Here is a 17,243-nt window from a genome sequence, read left to right as displayed (position 1 = left end):
GAAACACAATATCAATTCATATCAAGCTACACCTTCTACTAACCTTTTCATTGACAACTTCCCCTGTTTCATTCAGTGCTGCTTTGGAATGCCCTTTCACTGGTTTACTCCATTCCACAAGAGGATCATGTAGAAAAGTCTTTAAGACACTAAAATGGAAACAAATATGATAATACAGTGTTATTGTTATAAAAAGAATTCTCATTAAAGTCAACACTTAGGTGAAGGGTAACTAAAGGATGAGAAGCTAATCATAATACTTTACTAAACACATTACTACTATTTGAGAAAATGCTATACTTCCTCTTTCAGAGAATTTGCCTTTGCCTACATGTAACCCTGCTTATTTAACTTATATGCAGAGTACATCATGAGAAACGCTGGGCTGGAAGAAGCACAAGCTGGAATCAAGATTGCTGGGAGAAATATCAATAACCTCAGATATGCAGATGACACCACTCTTATGGCAGAAAGTGAAGAGGAGCTAAAAAGCCTCTTGATGAAAGTGAAAGAGGAGAGGGAAAAAGTTGACTTAAAGCTCAACATTCAGAAAATGAAGATCATGACATCTGGTCCCATCACTTCATGGCAAACAGATGGGGAAACAGTGTAAACAGTGTGAGACTTTATTTTGGGGGGCTCCAAAATCACTGCAGATGGTGACTGCAGCCATGAAATTAAAAGACACTTACTCCTTGGAAGGAAAGTTATGACCAACTTAGATAGCATATTGAAAAGCAGAGACATTACTTTGCCAACAAAGGTCCGTCTAGTCAAGGTGGACTAGACTAGTGGTCATGTATGGATGTGAGAGTTGGACTGTGAAGAAAGCTGAGCGCTGAAGAATTGATGCTTTTGAACTGTGGTGTTGGAGAAGACTCTTGAAAGTCCCTTGGACTGCAAGGAGATCCAACCAGTCCATTCTAAAGGAGATCAGCCCTGGGTGTTCTTTGGAAGGAATGATGCCAAAGCTGAAACTCCAGTACTTTGGCCACCTCATGCGAAGAGTTGACTCATTGGAAAAGACTCTGCTGCTGGGAGGGATTGGGGGCAGGAGGAGAAGGGGATGACAGAGGATGAGATGGCTGGATGGCATCACCGACTCAATGGACGTGAGTCTGAGTGAACTCTGGGAGATGGTGATGGACAGGGAGGCCTGGCGTGCTGCAATTCATGGGGTCGCAAAGAGTTGCACACAACTGAGCAACTGAACTGACTGAACTGACACGTAACCAATGTATTCTACCACAATGCCTGGTAGACAGCTCTTAAATAAAAAAAAGTGGGTAAGTAAGCTTTCCATGTTCTTCTAAAAAACTACTTCCCACAACTAGCATCATATTTAATGGTGAAAGACTGGCTTCTTTACCCCAAAGGTTAGGAACAAGACAAGGATATAGATATCTCCCCATGGCTATTTGATGTTGATCTAGCTAGGGCAATTAGGTAAGAAAAAGAAAAGACACTGCGATTAGATTGGAAAGAAGAAGTAAAATTCTATCTACAGATGACCTGCTGTTGTAGAGAGAAAAATCTTAAGGCATCTATAAAAATAACTATTACAACAAATAAATGGGTTCTGTAAGATTACAGGATACATGATCAATATATAAATTTAGTTATGTTTCTATATACTAGCAATGAACAAACATGAAATTAAGAAAAAAAATTCCTTTCAGAATAGCATTAAAAGGAATAAAATACTTGGGGAAGGAAATGGCAACCCCCTCCAGTATTCTTGCCTGGAGAATCCCATGGACGGAGGAGCTTGGTGGGCTACAGTCCACGGGTCACAAAGACTTAGGAACACATTTTTAAAAAGTTAACTACAAGTTTTGCAAACTAAAAATTATAAAACATTGTTGAAAGAAATTGAAAAAGACTTAAATAGCCCCCTGGAGAAGGTAATGGCAACCCACTCCAGTATTCTTGCCTGGAGAATCCCATGGATGGAGGAGCCTGGTGGGCTGCAGTCCATGGGGTCGCAAAGAGTTGGACACGACTGAGCAACTTAACTAACTAAATAAATAGAAAGACTTATCAACTTCATGGATCAGAAGACTTAATATTGTTAAGATGGCACTGCTCCCTAAATTGATTTATAGATTCAATGTCATTCCTATCAAAATTTAGGCTGGCCATTGCTGAAAATGACAGTATGATCTTATAATGTATATGGAAATGCAATATACTTGTAACAGTTAAATAATCTCAAAAAAAAAAAAGTTGGAGCATTCACATTTCCTGATTTCAAAACTTACTACAAATCTACAGTAATCAGGACAGTGTGCTGTTGGCATAAGGTCAGACATATAGATCAATGGAATAAAACTGAGAATCTAGAAATAACCCTTTACATGTATGGGCAATTGGTTTTCAACAGAAGTGTCAAGACAATAAGAGAAAAATAATCTTTTCAAAAATGGTGCTGAAACAACTGGATATACATATTTAAAAGAAGAAAGAGCCCAGCTTCACTCTAGATGCACAAAATAACTAAAAATGATCAAAGATTTAAATAAGAGCTAAAACTATAAAACACTAAGACACATATGTGACTCTTCATGACTTTGAATTATACAGTAGTTTCTTAGATATGACACCAAAAAGTACAAATAACAACAACAAATGTAGATAAATTAGTCATCAAAGGTAAAAACTGTTTTGCTTCAAAGGGCATCATCAAAAATTAATCAGCAATTCATATATCAGAGAAAATACTTGCAAATCATATATTCATGAAGGTCTGTATCCAGAGTATTTAAAGAACTATCACAACTCAAAGATTAATAATCCAATTTTTAAAATGGGCAAAGGATTTAAATAGACATTTGTCCAAAGAATATATGCAGGTGACCAAGTCGCTAAATCGTGTCTGACTCTTCTGCAGTCCCATGAACTGTAACCTGCCAGGCTCCTCTGTCCATGGGATTTTCCAAGCAAGAATACTGGAGTAGGTTGCCATTTCTTTCTCCAGGGGATCTTCCCCACCCAGGGATCAAACCTGCGTCTCCTGCATTGGCAGGCGGATTCTTTACCATTGAGCCACGTGGGAGGCCCCAAATAAACTAGACAATAACAAGTTCTGGTAAGGATGTGGAGAAATTAGAACCCTCAGACACTGCTAGTGGGACTCTAATGTATTACATCTGCTTTTCAAAGCAGTTTGAAAGCTCCTCAAAATGTTAAGCTTAGAGTTAACTTATGATCCAGGATTCTACTCCTAGGTATAACCAAAAGAAAACATGTATCAACATGAAACTTGTGCTCAGTGTTCACAGCCACACTATACACAATAGCCAAAGCAATCCAAATGTCCATTAACTGATGAACTGATAACAAAAGGTGATATATCCACATAATAGAATATTATTTGGCAATAAAAAAGAATGAATTACTGATACATGCTGCAGCACAGATAAAACCTTAACATTATGCTAGTGAAAGATGACACACACGAAAGGTCACATTTGTGTGATTCCATTTATATGTGAAATATTCAGAATATGCAAGTCTATAGAGACAGAAGCAGTGAGATTTTTTGGGTTCCCAAATCACTTCAGACAGTGACTGCAGCCATGAAATTAAAAGACGCTCCTTGGAAGGAAAGCTATGACACACCTAGACAATGTATTAAAAAAGCAGAGACATCATTCTGCCCACAAAGGTCCTTATAGTCAAAGCTTTGGTTTTTTCAACAGTTATGTATGAATGTGAGAGTTGGACTATAAAGAAAGCTGAGTGCTGAAGAACTGATGCTTTCTATCTGTGGTGCTGGAGAAGACTCTCAAGAGTCTCTTGGACTGCAAGGAGATCAAATCAGTCCATCCTAAAGGAAATCAACCCTGAATATTCATTGGAAGGACTGATGCTGAAGCTGAAGCTCCAATACTTTGGCTTGACTCGAGGAGCCAACTCATTGGAAAAGACCCTGATGCTGGGAAAGACTGAGGACAGAAGAGAAGGGGGCAGCAGAGGATGAGATGCGTAGAGAGCATCACGGATTCAATGGACGTGAATTTGAACAAACTCCAGGAGTTAGTGGAGGACAGGGGAGCCTGGCGTGCCATGGGGTTGCAAAGAGTAGCACACGACTTAGCAACTGAATAACAACAACAAATAGAGACAGAAAGAGATCAGTGGTTACCAGGAGATGGTGGGGGAGTAGAATTGGGGAGTGACTGCTAATTTCTTTTGGAAGTGATGGAAATATTTTATAATTAGATAGCAGTGATGGTCACACAATCTTGTGAATATACTAAAACCACTGTAGTATACGTATTAAGACTGAATTTTTGTTAGGTAAAATATATCTGAATGAAAGGTATTATTAAAAAAAAACTTCAACCAGTACAAAGTAGCTTCTGTATAAAGCAAACATACTTAAGAACCATAATCACATCCAAAGTTACTATTAAATTGTTTACAGAATATAAAGGATTACCTCATTAAAGGTTCTCTCTGATCTCGCATTAGTCTCATTGTAACTTCACAAGCTCTTCGAAAAAGACCTTCCGTTCCCATTGGACCCATTCCATTAACCATATTATGAGTCAGGCGAAATGGAACAATTTCTGGGACCTCAAAGGTTTCTCCCTAAAAACAAGGCATTTCATTAAAAAGTAAAAATGCTGTAAGTTTAAAATATGCAAAAAATTGGGGGCTTCATATTTAGACTCTTAGCAAAGAACAAACATTCTCTCAAAATATTTATATTTGCATCTTACATTAGTGGCCTATATCATCAGTCATATGACTCTACCTCTGCTTTTGAGCAACTGAAACACAACTCCTTGGATAAGATCTAGAGGATGGGTAGATTCATCTTTCACTGAATTACTAAAGTGAATAGCATTATAGAGAAGTATTTATGATTTATTATTTAGCCTTATATTAACGGGGCTTCCCTGGTGGCTCAGACAGTAAAGAATGCAACGCAGGAGACCTGGGTTCAATCCCTGGGTTGGGAAGATCCCCTGGAGAAGGGAATGGCAACCCATTCCAGTATTCTTGCTTGGAGAATTCCATGGACAGAGGAGCCTGGTGGGCTACAGACTATGGAGTCGCAAAGAGTCAGACATGACTGAGCAACTCACACACACACATCCCAGAGACAGGAAATGTATGTAACATGTATTATGATGAAGTCCAGTTCATTTATTTTCTGCCATTCTCTAACCTGCCTTTCCTAGAATGTTTTCATCCCTCTGGTCAGTTTCCCTAAGTTCCTCTCTTGTATGAATCTCCTATACCAGTGATTTATCTCCGATTTGTTTTCTGTTGGGTCTGTGGCTTTTTGTGGTTTCCAAACAGCAGACGGCAACCCATAGAAAATCAGGATGAAGAAAAGAACGGATCTAATTACCAGCTTGCCTTTCAGGATCATAACATTGGAAAATTGGAGGGTGGCCTTAAGCAGTGTCCAACTACCTTCATTTATTACCAAACCCCAGGCAGGAAATACAGAACCTGTATTTCCTGGGATGTTTCCTAGGTATCTGCATTACAAAAAATTTCTTAAATGATTCTGATGTGCAGCCAGGTTTGGAAACAATCACGTCAAATTACTGTCCCTTTAAAACTGAGTCTTAGTCAAATGAACTGTTCATTTAAGAGAACTATGAGTCTGACCTTGGATCTATACTTTTGGACTTAAAAGTTCAGTGCTTTAATTTAGTTTTACTGTATCACTCTTTTGAGTTCTCTCCAACCTAAGTTGCTTTACTGAGGGATATAGGATCCACTGACTAAAACCAGTTAACCAACTTGCAATGTCACTTAACTGAGACTGTAACTGCTACAAATTGTCTAGGAAGAACAGCTGTTGAGGAAAGGATATTAGGAGAAAACATAACAATTACCTATGGTAAGTCATAACACATACCTTATTGAAGAGACAGTTAAAATCCACATGTACACATTCACCAGTCAAAGAATCAAAGAGAATGTTTTCACCATGACGGTCTCCAAGGCCCAGGATATAACCGACCATTGACATAACTGCGGTGGAACGACAGTAGGCTGATCTGCTACTGTACCTAAAGGAAATATAATGCCTATCAAATATCCTTGTATCATATGAGGCAACATACATATATTTTTTTTAAAAAGCTAACCATAACAGTATATTATAATCTTGGTAACTAACCATGATGTAGGATCAGGGAATGTTCTCAGAAACCACTCATGAAAAACAGGAGGATGCCTGGGCAGGAGAAATTCTTGGAATACTTTGAGTTTTTCAGACAAAGCTGCTGATTTTGGTAGCATACACTGCCGAAGTTCCTTCCCTGTCATATAAACTCCTGCAAGGTAAAGTGATTTCCATTAATCACACAAGCCAAATGGAAAAAGGGGCAATTTTCTTTTGGTGAAAATAGGACAGGAAAATATCTACTTTTAATCAAATTGTATTCAAATTTATTCAAATTATTTTATTCCATGGGTTATAATCTAATACTGTCATTGTTTATTCTGGTGCTTAAATTATTTGAGGTTTGGCCAGTGGGAGAGTCTAATCCTAGTCTAACACTTTGGTTTCATTCTAGCTTTATCTTTCCTTTTCTTTCTTTAATAATGTAAAACTAGCTCTCATTAACCATAGTGTATTTATTTACTTAGTCAAGTCTAGTTTACACATAAAGTAGTTTAAGAATTGCTAGCCAATAACTCCTAAAGAAATACATTTTCATATAGATATTTGCAAGCTATCTAAAATCCTTTTGGAATAAATAAAAAGAATTAAAACACAAGGAAGGAAGGAAGAAATGTCTTAAGTACTTCTGTATATAGTACCTAGAAATTTTACTATGGCTTATACCCCTAAAATGTAAGATGATATATGTTAATAGTTATTATACCTATATTGTATGTTTATACCATAAGAATTAATTTTAGTACCCTTTTCTTTATATAGTTTGGTCAGAATAGGTCTCAAACCAGCAGTGTTGTTGACCCATTCAATAATCCCACATTCATCGTTCAGTGGAATAACTGCATATGTTCGAATATGAAGTTCTCTTCTACGAGATTCTGCATCTTTTCTTAAGCACTATTAAAAAAAAACAACACACACACTTAAAAGTTAAAAATTTCTAAATGTTATGTCAAGTCTATCTAAAGATTTTTCTTTTCATAGCAAAAGAATGTCAATAAAAGATTACTATGTAGTACAGATGAATAATTATTCAGAATGGTAGAGCAGGAAACTACTGGGACAGTATCCATAATTTATTTCCAAATCATTAAAAATGCCTTGGGTAAGTACTTCTTTAAATTATTCACTATTAATATGACAACAATACAGTCTTCAAAAATATTACAATTATGACAAATAATGACAAAATAATCTTTAAAAATTGCTTCCAAGACATTCTTGAAACATTAAGTCCTTAGTCACAGAGAAGCTATTTAATTTTATCCAAAAGATGCATGATCAAAAAAATATGAGTTTTACGATATCCCCATGTAGCCTCATTTGAAAAATCATCTAGCAGAGGAAAGCTTTTCACATCTCATCTGCTTAATCCTAAAATATACTAGGTAAGGATAAACAGTATGTTATTTAATTCTGGAGCTGTATGAAATGAACAAACTATGCACAGATATATAATTGTAACCTGTCAAATTCAAAAGCACAAGCAACTGATCAAAAATATATTTTAAGTGTTAGGAATAAATAGGCTACACAAATGTCAGCAAAATAGTATGGCATGAGAATCACATAGCAAGATCAGTAATATGACCTTCTAGACCAACATAATGAGACTAGTTTTTCACCATCAGGCTATCTGACCATATTAATGTGAGGGAATGGTAATGAAACAACTTAATTCGTAACAAAGCTGATTAAGATAAATTTATAAATGAAATGCAGGCCACTTGATACTCCCAACTAGAAAAACACTCAAGGAGCTTTGGAACAAACATATTGATAGTTTAATATCAGTAAATTAGGTTACCAAGTTACCAAACAACATTTTAAATAAAGAATATTCCTTCCCTTCATAATACCTTGAAATTGGTTTTTAACATGGAATTAGTTTTTAAACTACCTTTGGTTAAACTGAGCACAAATTCTCCTTAAAAAAAAACAAAAAACAAAACTCATCTGCTGCTATACGTTTTCTGTGTTAAAGGTCCATAACTTTTCCTGCTAATAAAAGAGGTACCAGTAAAATGTAGGAAGGGGATAGAGAGGAAGAACAAAGAGCATATTAAAAAAAGGTAAGGTTTTCACAGTATGGTTTAATTTTTTAACAATATAAAAATAGATGCACTTATAAAAACCTTGCTAGAGAATAATTCAAAACACCTAAAGACCATACATTTATAATAACCTTTTAATGAGAATCTTCATACCATCTCTGAGACAGAAATCAAGCACTTACCAATAGCATTAAAAAAAACCCCCACTAATGATCACCTTTAAAAAGAGTGCTGGTAAAAATAGAACGAACATTTTTTTCTAGCACTGAAACATAAAACACAAATCTGATAGAAAAAGTACATTATAGATAATTTAAACATTACATAGAAAATATTTTCCTTTGTTACTATGTCTTTTACTTCTTTTTCTCAATATAACAAAAGTATCTTACTTTTAGAAAATTAAGTGAAACCAGAAAATTCTACTTCAGGACACATATCCAAAACACTGACGGCAGGGACTCAAATAAATATCTATACACCTATGTTCATGGCAGCATTATTCACAACAGTCAAAAGGTAGAAGCAACCCATGTGTCCACTGATGGTGAATGGATTAAATAAAATGTGGATTACACATTCAATTCTATATTATCCAACCTTATAAAGGAAAGAAATTCTGACATACTATATATAACATGGATGAACTTGACGACATAATGCTAAGTGAAAAAGCCAGTAATATGGGCTTCCCTGGTGGCTCAGATGATAAAGAATCCACCTGCAATGCAGGAGACCTGGGTTCGATCCCTGGGTTGGGAGGATCTCTTAAAGGAGGGCATGGCAACCCACTCTAGTATTCTTGCCTGGAGAATCCCCATGGACAGAGGTGCCTGGTGGGCTACAGTCCACAGGTCGCAAAGAGTTGGACACAACTGATTGGCTGAGCAAAAAGGACAAATACTATTTGACTCCACTTACACGAGATATCTAGAATAGTTAAATTCATAGAGACATAAAGTAGAATGGTGGTTACCAGAGCCTCAGTGAGGACAGGAATAGGGAGTTTACTGTTCAATAGATACAGAGTTTCAGTTTGAGAAGATGAAAAAAGTTCTGGAGAAGGATGACTACACAACAATGTGAATGTACTTAATACCACTAAATTGAACTGAACACTTAAAAATGGGTAAGATGGTAAACTTTATGTAAGTGTATTTTATCCTGATAAAATAAATTAAGTGAACATGAAAAAGGCAGTATAGTTCATTTCTTCTTCAAGAGGGATCTACTTGCCCATATCTCATTAATAGTAATTGTAGCAATTCTAAAATAAAAGCAAACTGTATCCAAACCTTGTTAATCAAGGAATTGAATTCCATTAGTCTACAATCCTTTCTCAAGTCATCTTTTGGCTTACACATCATAATGTAGAACTTTCCATCAGATCCTTTTAAAGAGATCTTCTTTGGTTTCTGAAGAGAAGCAAGAATTTCTACCTAAAAGATGATGAGTTATATATAAATTAAGGTCAAAATTTTTGTTTAAATTTGTATGTGTACTATATTGTGTTATCTCACATAATTAAAGGAAAATATAATAACCTGTATTATATAGAAAGTTGACTATTTTATTAATTTATCTATGATCTATGAAAAGAATGGTTGCCCGTAAGTAGAGACACATTTTCACCCATTAGACATGGCTATTGAAGTAAAAGGATTACTTTGTCAGCAATGTAAGTTTATAGTATCCAAATTTAGGCAGCCTCTTAAAGCATCCACAATGTTTAAACGATTTTTGAAACATTTTCCTTAGGACTTTTCTGTAGAACTTAAGACTATTTTTAAATGCCTTTAATGGTAACAAATCAGAAAGAAATGGTAAGAAATCAGATTGATTACATTCTTTGCAGCCAAAGATGGAGAAACTCTATAAAGTCAGCAAGAACAAGAGTGGGAGCTGACTGTGGCTCAGATCATGAACTCACTGCCAAATTCAGACTTAAATTGAAGAAAGTTGGGAAAACCACTAGACCATTCAGGTATGACCTAAATCAAATTCCTTACAACTATACAGTGGAAGTGACAAATAGATTCAAGGAATTAGATCTGATAGAGTGCCTGAAGAACTATGGATGGAGGTTCGTGACACTATACAAGAGGCAGGGATCAAGACCATGCCCAAGAAAAAGAAATGCAAAAAGGCAAATTGGTTGTCTGAAAAGAAGAGAGACAAAAGGCAAAGGGGCAAAGGAGAGATATACCCATTTGAATGCAGAGTTCCAAATAGCAAGGAGAGATAAGAAAGCTTTCCTCAGTGATCAGTGCAAAGAAATAGAGGAAAACAACAGAATGGGAAAGACTAGAGATCTCTTCAAGAAAATTAGAGATACCAAGGAAACATTTCATGCAGAGATGGGCACAATAAAGGACAGAAATGGTATGGACCTAACAGAAGCAGAAGATATTAAGAAGAGGTGGCAAGAATACACAGAAGAACTGTACAAAAAAGATCTTCATGACCCAGATGATCACGATGGTGTGATCACTCACCTAAAGCCAGACATCCTGAAATGCAAAGTCAAGCAGGCCTTAACTTTGCACTATGAACAAAGCTAGTGCAGGTGATGGAATTTGAGTTGAGCTATTCCAAATCCTAAAAGATAATGCTGTGACAGTGTTGCACTCAATATGCCAACAAATTTGGAAAACTCAGCAGTGGCCACAGGACTGGAAAAGGTCAGTTTTCATTCCAATCCCAAAGAAAGGCAGTGCCAGAAAATGCTCAAACTACCGCACAGTTGTACTCATCTCACTAGCAAAGTAATGCTCAAAATTCTCCAAGCCAGGCTTCAACAGTATGTGAACCATGAACTTCCAGGGGTGTAAGCTGGATTTAGAAAAGGCAAGGAACCAGAGATCCAATTGCCAACATCTGTTTGATCATCGAAAAAGCAAGAGAGTTCCAGAAAAACATCTATTTCTGCTTTACTGACTATGCCAAAGCCTTTGATGTGTGGATCACAACAAACTGTGGGAAATTGTGAAAGAGATGGGAATACCACACCACCTGACCTGCCTCCTGAGAAATCTGTATGCAGGCAAGAAGCCACAGTTAGAACCAGACATGGAACAACAGACTGGTTCCAAATCAGGAAAGGAGTACAGCAAGGCTGTCACCCTGCTTATTTGACTTATATCGAGAGTACATCATGAGAAAGGCTGGACTGGATGAAGCACAAACTGGAATCAAGATTGCTGGGAGAAATATCAATAACTTCAGATATGTAGATGACACTACCCTTATGGCAGAAAGTGAAAACTAAGGAGCCTCTTGATGAAAGTGAAAGAGGAGAGTGAAAAAGTTAGCTTAAAGCTCAACATTCAGAAAACTAAGATAATGGCAGTCAGTCCCAGATCACTTCATAGCAAATAGATGGGGAAAGAGTAGAAACAGTGTCAGACTTCATTTTTAGGGGCTCCAAAATCACTGCAGATGGTGATTGCAGCCATGAAATTAAGAGGCTTGCTCCTTGGAATAAAAGCTATGACCAACCTAAACAGCATATTAAAAAGCAGAGACATTACTTTACCAACTAAGGTCCTTCTAGTCAAGACTATGGTTCTTCTGGTAGTCATGTATGGATGTGAGAGTTGGACTGTGAAAAAAGCTGAGCGCTGAAGAATTGATGCTTTTAAACTGTGGTGTTGGCAAAGACATTTGAGAGTCACTTGGACTGCAAGGAGATCCAACCAGTCCATCCTAAAGGAAATCAGTCCTAAATATTTGTTGGAAGGACTGATGCTGAAGCTGAAACTCCAAGACTTTGGCCACCTGATGCGAAGAACTGACTCATCTGAAAAGACCCTGATGCTGGTAAAGATTGAAGACTAGAGGAGAAGGGGACAACAGAGGATGAGATGGTTGGATGGCATCATCAACTCAAGGGGCATGAACGTGAGTAAACTCTGGGAGTTGGCAATAGACAGGGAGGCCTGGCATGTTGCAGTCCATGGGGTCACAAAAAGTCTGACATGACTGAGCGACTGAACTGATACTGATACTGAATGGTAAGAAATGTTTATCAATAGAAAGTAATTTGATTTTTGACAAAAGAACTCCTTCACAATCAGGTCCAATTAAAGATGGAATTTAATAAGCTGAATAATATTCTTAAGAACAAAGCATGATTATAAGTAACAAGAATGATTTCATTATGTGGCTTAGTAGCTGGTTCTGAAGCTAACAGTTAAAACATTTTGAGCCACAGAAGTACTAGAATAAATCTAGAGTTTTCAAAAGTATTTATTTAGAAGTGCTGTGGTACTATTTCTCTGAGATAGCAACAACAACAATGAATCAAGCTCTTCCTAGCGGAATTTCACTTCTTTCCAAAACACAAATAACAAACAAAATTGTATTTTGTTCTCTTTCTCTCTCCATTTTTATGACAAAGAATTTGGAAAAAGAAAATTATGGAAAAAATAAAGATTTTAGTCATACTAAGAGAAAATGAATATCTGAAAAATCAAAATAACAGATTGAATACGGGATTTTTATCACTTAATTTTGTCCCATTAGTATAATAGAGTATTAATTTTCTGTATTTATAATCATTTTTTTCTTCACAAACACAAAAAATTCACTTAGTCTCTGAGAAAAACACTCTTAAACTTAATTTGAAATTTTTAACAATCTTAAAAACATAGCAACATAAAAATGCAGTTTACCGTATCATCAAAGCCTGCAATATAGGCCCAATGCCCAGGAAACGGCTCATGGTTAGCATGGGCACCCGGGATTGATGGAAGAGTAGGTATCATTACTGACTGTAAAGGAATGAGAATTTCACTAAACGTTGCTTCTTCTACCAGCCTTTTAAGCATTTTAAAATGAGTCCTCATGCTCAGTGTGGAACTACTTCCATCTACCTGGGGGGAAAAAAAGTAGTACATTTTAATTTCTCTGTTTACCTCCAATTACAGAATGCTTCATTTTACCCAAAGAAAAATTTCACTTCTATAATATCTTAATTTCAATGGCTCAGCAGCCTGTAGTTTTCTAATTTTTTAAAAAATACATCATCTCATTTAAACCTGTTTGTACTCTTTTACCTCATCAATAATAATAGTACCTACATTACAAGATATGAAATGACAAGATAATAGTGGCCTACAATTTGTTAGCACACATAAATTCCAAAGGGGTCCTTACATCAAACTTTCTTTTGTACCAAATTTCATTTGGTAGCAAAAAGATACCTGAATTTCTCACTTAGTGCAAAAATTAACATGTTGCACTGCAGAAATAGTTATGTATCTGATTATGGGATACCCTGTCAGATTACCCCTAGTGATGATACTTAATAAAAAGTATATGTATTGTATTACCTTTAAAAATCTGAAAAATCCTGAATTTCTAATGTAGCTAACCATAAAGATTTTACATAAAGAACTAGAAGTTTGTACATATAAAGAATTTTTAAAAGTGCCAGTATTTTATAAATGCTGGCCATTATCATAACATTATCTTTCACAATGTCAAGTGCATCAGAGGTCACATAGGATTAATGCAGATAGCCAAAACAGATTACTCTTTCAAGATGTTTATTGATGGGAAGGTGAGACATAGGGTATTCTATATTTTCCCACCTGTAAATAGGTGATAGAGTGAATGTCTGTAAAGTGAAGTTTAGCTATTTATCTTATAGTCTGTCCCTCCTTATAAACACCTTTATCCTCACTTTTACCTTTCCTACACATTCTTTAGGTATTTTCCCCTCCAATGCCTTAGGAAGAACAGCAGTTCATTCCTATAAGTATATCCATATTCCAGTCATACACCTACTAAAAATGTAGCTCTTACACTAGATGACAACCATCTATGTGGTTTTCTATGTGACTATGAGTACCTCAGGGCAGAAGAACATGTCTTATTCATCTTTGTTTCCCTTAGCACAGTGCCTGTCCCCTGGAAGATTATGAAATGTGTACCAAGAGAATGAAACTCAAAACTTTCCTCTTGCATGTGTAGGTTAATGTATATGAATTTTGAAAGTTTGAAGATATGACAGAAAACAATCATAGAGAGAACTCTATTTTATATACTTATATTTCATATCTGCCACTTAAAAAAATTTCTAATAAATACAGATAATTCACTCTCAAAAGAATTTATATTAAGAACTTTTAGAAATTTGGAGAATATTTGAGAGAGGGTATAAGTTAGAAATTAAAAAAACAGCTTCATTAAGGTAAACTGCACATATTTAAAGTACATGATTTGATAACTTTTGATATCAAAAGATGTGAGAATTTAAATTTAACTAATCAAATTAAAATAAAACCCACTAAAATCATATGGAAATTTGGTATAAAATTACCCAACTTGATTTATAAGTAGTAAGATTTATGATAGTACCGATTTGTTGCACAATTCTAGAAGTTTATCTGTTAGGCGAGTTGCATCTCCAACAAACTTTTCTAAGGATTTTTTCATTTGAATAGCTTTATTTAGGATTTCCTTGCATCTGTTTACACGCATGGGATAAGAAGACTGTCATAAAAAAAAGTTCAATTGTTAAAAGATTTATAAGAGATAACAAAGTCTTTTTTTTTAAGATAACAAAACTTTGGTTGACAAAAATCAGCTTAAACAATATGCATGATGAAACTTTACAGTGATACAAATGTCCTGGAAATCAATTTGGCAATACTATCAACAGCCAAAGAAATGCTGCTATCCTGAGACCTGATGAATCCTCTTCTTAGGATCTACCCTGAAGAAATAATCAGAAATGAGAATAAATACAGACGTGTCCAGATGTTTTATAACAGCAAAGAAAGTGAACAACCTTAATAATCCATAAGAATTGAACATAGATGGGTAACCATTATAGAAAATTTAAAAAATTATGTCTTCAAAGGAATATTTAATAACATGGGAACATGATTATGGTAACAATCTTAAGTGAGAAATATGAAATTATATACCTATGTAATCCAAATTTAGTGCTATAATATGAAGAGATAAAAATACAAAAATACATCAAAATATTAACGATATAAACAGTGAATTTTAATTATCTTTTTAAATATCTGTATATATTCTAAATCTCCTAATATACTTACTAATTAAATATATTTACCAACTTGTACATTATTAATATAATGCACTAAAAACTTTCTAGTATTAATAGCACAGGCACTTTTAATTTAAAAAAACTTGAACAAAAAACTGGTTACCATTTTACACCAAGCACTAACAGTTTACTATACTTTCATAAAGAAAATGCATGATAAATCCTTTGATCTTAAACACACTATTTACTTAATTTGATATATATTTCTGAATTTTATAATGAGAAATAGTGCTACAATTTCTTTTTAAAAATACTTAAAATGTATTATCTTGCTACAAATCTAATATAAGAGAGATACCCTGGGACATGTATCAGCATTGAATAATCAATGCCACATCAAATGGAAAAAGACAATGGCTTTGTGTTTAATATATCACCTTTGACACAGCTGTCATCATCCACATTGCTTGCTGAGGATAGGCCAGAAATACTTTGGCTATAATTTCCATCAAGACAACAAAAACTTCATCATGAGAATGACAAATTCGGGAAATCAACTGTGAAAAGGCAGTCAAAAACTGATACGGAGCTAACTGATTTGTGTGCTCTGTGATAACTTTGTTTATTTTAACTAAATCATTTCTCATTTGTACACGATCAGAGCGGCCAGCTGGAAAAAGAAAAAAAAAAGTTAAAAATACCAGCAAAAAAAAAAAACAACACCCCAGAACAGTTTTGCTTTAAAAACAGGTTTATGATATATGTTATTCCCAAGTCCAAAGCTACATCACTTGCCAATTTGTGAAAAGATAATTTTTCTATCCCTGTAGGAAAAAATATTTAAGTCCACTGAAAAACTCAAGGCCCATTAATTTTCACTAGAAGCAAAGAGAACAAGCAACAATCCATAGTAATTTTTAAGGTAAACTATTTGGCTTAAACTAGTACTTTTCAATATGTATTAGGTTGACCAAGGAACGAGCAAATCTTCACTTGCAGGCTTTGCAATTGCAACAACTTTTAAAAGTCTGTTTAGTCTTTCTCCTCTTTTTTAACACTTGATTTCTTGCTCATGTGTAAATTATAATTCTTCTCAGTCCTTTAAAATTTTTAATCAAAAAAAATCATACCTTTTTCCCATTCGTATGCCTTAGCACCAAAATCAAGCCATAATGACAACATTCGTGGCATTGATTGATATATGAACTGATTTCCATACTGTAAAGATCTGCAAATAGAAAAGATATTAACATAGTATTAATTTTTACATCATATTTAAAGACTCTACCACTTAAAGGAATATATAACCTTCTGACTATAATTTTGTACTATATAGTATCAGTATTTTTCCTCTCTTCCCATTTGACTCATCTCTTCCCATTTTTTCCTTTATAACTTCCTCACTAAGTTCTACATTACACGGACCAAAAATAACTCAGGTTTTGACTGAGTCAAAGTCCTGTCAATACTTCTTTCAAATTGTCCTTAGGATTTGTGCCTTTATTTGTATTCCATGGCCATAAGCGGAGGTTAGGCCTAATCACTCCATTTCTGGGAGTTCCCTGGTAGGCTTAGTGGTTAGGATTCCAGGCTTTCACAGCTGTGGCCCTTGTTTAATCCCTGGTTGGGGAACTGAGATCCCACAAGCCATGCAGTAGGACCAAAAAACAAACAGCAACAACAAAAAAACCCTTGAATTCCATTTTGGGAAGAAAGGCTTTGCCAAATCTTACAATCTTAACACTGACAATGAATAAACAAATACTGCTTTAATTCCTAAAAATACTGAATTGAGAAGCCAAAATACCAAATAATAGGTAATTTTATATAAATTTATTGATCTGAATTAAGTTACTTTTCAAGGTAAAGCAATGGTACATGAGTATGATAAGAATAATGAGTAGAATGTTACTATTACTTCTCAGGAATTAACAATTTGTAACAATATAAACTGTAGGCATGAGATAATATATTATATGACTATAATACACTAATATATGAAATTAAGTTA

The 17,243-nt window shown here is 35.0% G+C and overlaps 1 protein-coding gene across 1 annotated transcript in view; it reads right to left on the bottom strand.

Annotated features, from left to right (window-relative positions):
- Positions 1-17,243, bottom strand: part of ATR (ATR serine/threonine kinase) — a 105,473-nt gene that overhangs the window by 1,353 nt on the left and 86,877 nt on the right. The window contains exons 37-46 of the mRNA XM_052645566.1: positions 16,363-16,460; positions 15,670-15,902; positions 14,572-14,706; positions 12,882-13,082; positions 9,504-9,647; positions 6,901-7,051; positions 6,149-6,305; positions 5,885-6,038; positions 4,445-4,596; positions 44-149 (exon numbers count right to left, since the gene is read on the bottom strand). Of these exons, the coding sequence (XP_052501526.1) occupies positions 44-149; positions 4,445-4,596; positions 5,885-6,038; positions 6,149-6,305; positions 6,901-7,051; positions 9,504-9,647; positions 12,882-13,082; positions 14,572-14,706; positions 15,670-15,902; positions 16,363-16,460 (1,531 nt within the window). The remainder of the gene's footprint in view (positions 1-43; positions 150-4,444; positions 4,597-5,884; positions 6,039-6,148; positions 6,306-6,900; positions 7,052-9,503; positions 9,648-12,881; positions 13,083-14,571; positions 14,707-15,669; positions 15,903-16,362; positions 16,461-17,243) is intronic.

This window comes from Budorcas taxicolor, chromosome 1 (assembly GCF_023091745.1).
Source record: "Budorcas taxicolor isolate Tak-1 chromosome 1, Takin1.1, whole genome shotgun sequence".
Lineage (NCBI taxonomy): Eukaryota > Metazoa > Chordata > Mammalia > Artiodactyla > Bovidae > Budorcas > Budorcas taxicolor.
This window is presented reverse-complemented; position numbering and strand designations above follow the sequence as displayed.